The sequence below is a fragment of the Notothenia rossii genome (assembly GCF_949606895.1).
Source record: "Notothenia rossii genome assembly, chromosome: 4".
In the NCBI taxonomy this organism is placed as follows: domain Eukaryota; kingdom Metazoa; phylum Chordata; class Actinopteri; order Perciformes; family Nototheniidae; genus Notothenia; species Notothenia rossii.
This window is the reverse complement of record NC_136902.1, coordinates 42,043,954-42,049,102: the sequence shown is the minus strand read 5'-3', so window position 1 is coordinate 42,049,102 and position 5,149 is coordinate 42,043,954. Positions and strand designations below refer to the sequence as shown.

At 49.2% G+C, this 5,149-nt stretch overlaps 1 protein-coding gene across 1 annotated transcript in view; it reads left to right on the top strand.

Moving 5' to 3' along the window:
* The first annotated feature begins 595 nt into the window (after positions 1 to 595).
* The window catches only part of atp2b3b (ATPase plasma membrane Ca2+ transporting 3b), a 91,358-nt gene continuing 86,804 nt past the window's right edge, over positions 596 to 5,149 (top strand). Inside the window, exons 1-2 of the mRNA XM_079673751.1 lie at positions 596 to 1,295; positions 4,412 to 5,149. The exon at positions 4,412 to 5,149 is cut by the window's right edge and continues 92 nt beyond it. Of these exons, the coding sequence (XP_079529877.1) occupies positions 4,995 to 5,149 (155 nt within the window). The 5' untranslated portion in view covers positions 596 to 1,295; positions 4,412 to 4,994. The remainder of the gene's footprint in view (positions 1,296 to 4,411) is intronic.

The window sequence follows — 5,149 nt, the reverse complement described above, 5'->3', positions numbered from 1 at the left end:
GGGGAGAGCTGGAGCTTTGATGGCAAACACTGACGGTTTATTTGGAGCTTCGGCCGAAGAGTTCACAAGACGTGTCACGGGCCACGAGTTGACCACACGGTTCAGATGCCACAATCAATTCTGAAGAACTCTAACCCAGACCCATGTATTTAGCTAGTTCAGAGAGAATAATCAACATGCCGCATAACAAGATAGAATGATAACACCTCTATCAGCTGACGCCAACAGGCGGGAACAGGGAGACAGAACACTGAGAGCACAGCAGCCAAGGTTACAGGTGCATGTGCTCAGTCAGGACAGTTTGAACTGATAGCCTACACTGGGTCAAAGTTAGGGGCCTAGGAAAATATTTCTCCAACACTATCTAATATATTTTGCATCAAACAGATGGATACAGACCAGCAGGCTTGTTTATGATCATCTGCATGTCTGTGTGAGTATTTAAAATCATGTTAATAGTTAATACCCAGAGCGTACACTGCGGTGTGTCTGCTGTCGTCATCACGCAACGGTGGGATGACGTATACAGCCCCAGCCCCCCTCCCTTCCCTCACACTCAGTTCTTCCTCGGATGCTGAGACCGAGCTCCTGTGCACGCAGGCTCTCGCAGTGGCTCAACCCCTCCTCCTCCTCCCCTTCTTCCTCCAAATATGTCGCATGAGCTGCTCCTCTCACCGCGGCGTCTGTTTTCTTTTGTGTTATCCTTTTCTCACATGCCCTTAACACTTCCTAACCTAATTCTGGCAAATTAGCAGCTCTCACCACCGGGAGCAGAACCCCTGTCTCGGGGCACGGACTGCCTCCCCCCTCGACGGAGGTGTTGAAACCCTCAAGCCGGCGCATCCTCTCTCTCTATCTCTCTCTCTCTCTCTCTCTCTCTCTCTTCTCTCTCTTCTCTCTCTCTCTCTCTCTCACTCACTCACTCACTCACACACACACACACACACACACACACACACACACACACACACACACACACACTCGCCATCACAATCTCTCTCTCTCTCTCTCTCTCTCTCTCTCTCTCTCTCTCTCTCTCTCTCTCTCTCTCTCTCTCTCTCTCCTCCTCGCTGCAGAACTCCGGCGACCATCCGTCAGGTGAGCGCGCGGAGCGGAATATCATCAGCACCGTCGTCGTCTTTCATCCCTCCGCTCGTGAACTCCAGCAGCCCGGTCCCCCCTGTGTCCTCTCATCCGGTCCGGGACATTCTCTGCTCCATGCACACGCAGATGAAAGGGGATTCTGCCTCCCTGCTCGCGCGCTGATGCTGATGTCCTTGAGCTCGGCCTGCACGGTGAGTCGGTGAGTCGGTGAGTCCGTGCGTGCCCGCGTGAGTGATTGTTATTTACCCCGGGCGCCCGAGCGCCGTGTTATTAAGGGGAGATGGTATGAGGTTCATCGGGGCAGCAGTGGTTTTTTTTTTTACCGGACTTAGACTGTTAAGCAGGCCTGATGTGGAGCTCACTGCACAGGCCTTCAGCTGTGATAACAGCCATAGTATGACATACCACAATGCTCCGGCAAATAGCGCTCTGACATGATAAGATATGGCTATGTGAGTGCGCCTGTGAGCCCGACGATGTGCCTGTGTAGAGCTCATGATACATATCCATCCATCCCTACCTTCGTCGATCCATCGTGTCCGGGCAGTGGTGCGGGCTGCCTCCCACTTCTCCCGGCCGTATGCTGGGGATCAGTGGCGTTGTCTGTCTCGATTACGGCGCGTCGCACGCGCGGGGGTGTTCACTTGATCTGGTAATGATCTGTGGCCGGAGGGACCTCCCCGAGTCTGACTGTTCAGGCTCGGTTTTAGTTCTGGCTGAGCCGGCCGGCGGTGGCCGGGCCGGTAACCTTGCGGAGGGACACAGGGTGATCATGTGGCGCACCATAGGATACTTTCCCTCTGCTGGCGCTCTGAGCAGGCCTAAAGTGTGGCTTCTCGGCATGAATCACGATCTTGTTGCCATATGTGTGAGGAGGAGGAGAGCTAAGAAGCTCAGGCACGTCTGAAGGTGACCAGGAAAGGTCGTTCTGTGTGTGAAGCACGGTGTTAAACAGAGCCATTCCTACTCAGGAGTCCACTGTCCTGCTGGCAATTGCATGTATTAAAAGTGTGTGTGTGTGTGTGTGTGTGTGTGTGTGTGTGTGTGTGGGGGGGGGTGTGTGTGTGTGTGTGTGTGTGTACGTGTGTGTGTGTGTGTGTGTGTGTGTGTGTGTGTGTGTGTGTGTGTGTGTGTGCGCGTGCGTGCATGTGTGCCTGTGTCTGTGTGTGTGTGTGTGTGTGTGTGTGTGTGTGTGTGTGTGTGTGTGTGTGTGTGTGTGTGTGTGTGTGTGTGTGTGTGTGTGTGTGTGTGTGTGTGTTTGTGTGTGCGTGTGTGAGTGGCTCAGGTGGAACGACAAGGGACTCGGAGTGTGTGAGTGTCTGTCTGTGCACGTGTGTGAAATGGATAAACATCAGTGGAGTCACTACTGGGACCTTCTCAAATCCAATCCCTAACAGACACCATCCTCCTCCGCCTGTCCTCACTGGCAGCATCCTCTCGTGCTTCACTGTACGGAGCTGTGCTGCAGATCGGTCTGTCTCCTGTTGGCTCCAGACTTCACACTGTTATTCCCAGGACATTAAGAAATGTGTGAGTGGAGCCGAGCCTGCGATGGCAGTGCTGTTACAGATACAAGGGCCCGCCAGAGGTGACCCCTTGAGATGCAAGAGGCAGAGGGAGAGTGAGGAATAGAGAGGAGGAGGAATGACCTTATATAAAACACCCATGCATATGGCAGAGTATGTTGTGTCATGTGTGAGAATGTTGAGTTACAGGCAGCGCTGATTGCTCATGTGAGATGAGGCTTGGTCTCACTCAGGAGGCTCAAGCTGCTGCCGTACAACCACACCACCGTCAGGTCTGCTTTTAAGTAACATTACATTCATATAAAGGGTCAACATGGTACTAATCTTTTCTTTGAGTATTACCAACAAATCCCATGAATGGGTTAACCTTTATCCTAACCCAACAATGAATTGTGCTATAGAGCTTCGATGTTCATAAAGGATTAAGACATTGTTGCAAATTCAACAGAGAACCAAATGTTGCTGTTTGAGAAACTACAAAGGTACAGTTTCCAAATGACTTAGCATTCAATTAAATTCAATTCAATGAATTTTAAAGATTTGTATCTTATGTCGGAACCAATGGGCTCAAAGCTGCGAGTTGTGCCATGTTAAGGATTTTGTTATTTTAAATAATATGTATACTAATAAAGAGTCAGAGCATAACTCAGCCAGGTGTGTCTCCCTCCCCCGCCCTAAATAAAGAGTTGAGTCTCACTAAGTGGTTCATCCCAGCTCCCTTGAAGGAATTGATGAATGATTTAAAATTGTAAATGGACTGAACTTAAATAGCGCTTTACCTGGTCTTCTCGACCCCTCAAAGTGCTTTTACACACAACATGTCATTCACCCTTTCACATCTCATTCATACAGAGCAGTGCCATGCCATTGGGTGCAATTTAGGGTTCACTATCTTGCCCACTATCTTGGACTGCACGGACTGGGATCGAACCCACAACCTTCTGGTTGAAAGACGACCACACTCCTGCGCAGCCACTGTCGCCCTATTTTGTCCTTTTCAGAGCATTTGACCATCTTTTAATCCGGAGTTCTGATTTCATGGCATGCAACGTCACTGTTTATGTTGAGTCCCATGGCTCTCATCTGTAAAGGGGAGCATTAAGCAGGTAACTAGACTGATATTTAACTCAGGAGTTGTTGAAGGACTACTGTATTTATCCAGTATTTACTCAAAGCCCTTTACATTTAGAAGTCATCAGCATGCTAACATTCACACACACTCACACCGTTGGCTATAGGGAGCAACTTGGGGTTAAGTATCTTGCCCAAGGATACATCGACATACACACAGACGGGGGTAATACGGGGATAATACATCAAACCCACAACCTTCTGATTGAGAGACGACCACTCTACCTTGCAGCCAAAGTGTCAAGGAACTTCAAATTCTTACGAGCACTTAAGACATTTTAATTTAACTGTTAAAAACAAATAATAGAAAATAACTGAGATGGACTCTCTGTCTCTGTAAACAAGAGACTCAGCTCCAAATGAATAAAAGTAAATGAAATACGCCACTGTTTGATGTACTTTATAAAATGTGTTGGTGCTCTGTTAACAGCTTGTTGTGCTGTCTCCAAGTGGCTAAAAAAAGGGAAACGTTTAAACATTGCATGGATTGCGACAAATGTGTTCACGTCGCTACATTTGTGGGACCACTGAGCACATGTTCAGGTGTTTTGCAGGGCTGTTATCAAGTGAATCCAGTCGAAGTATAATGACAGGTCAATAGAGCTGAGTGCTGATGTTTTATCTTTTGTTTTGATCTCATTCCCTCCCAGGTCCTGGTGGTGCAGAAGTAGCTACCTCTGAACTGGATCCACTTCCTGTCTCCAATTTATCAGCTGCCTTTGCATTGCTCACCCCTCTCTCCATCCGTCCATCACCCCTCCATCTCTGTCCGTGAGTCTGTCAGCCGTCCGCCCGTCTGTCCATGGACTGGCCGTGACCCTGGAGGGAGGGGGACAGAAAAGAGGAACAAGTGGAGTCGCAGAGGAGACGAAGGAAAGAAAAAAGCTGGATTCATTCAGACATCACACTTCTGAAGTGCCCCTGCTTGCTGTCCTTGATCCCCCTCACCCCCCTCCTCCTCCTGTTATGGAGAATTAAAGGAGCAGCGGGAGGCTAGGCCAAAAGTGAGGACAGAAAAACATAAACCACCAGCGACCCCTCACTGCCCTCAAATGAAATAAAAAATGGTTTAGCTGCATCATTATAATCTCACATTTTTAAATAAGAAATCAACCAAACCAAGATTCTGATTGCACATGAACAACCCTCCACCAACCAAAACGAAAGAGGAACTGAGTTGAGGACAGACTACGGAGAGAAAGGAGGACCAAAACAGAGAAGAACCTTACTGACATGTCAACCACTGCCACTATGGGTGAAATGGCAAACAGCGCGGTGGAGTTTTACCCCAAAGGGGCGCGAGGCACTGGCTCAGTAGGAAGGGCAGAAGGCAGCCAAGCAGGGGGAGACTTTGGGGTCACGGTGACGGAGCTCGCGGAACTGATGGA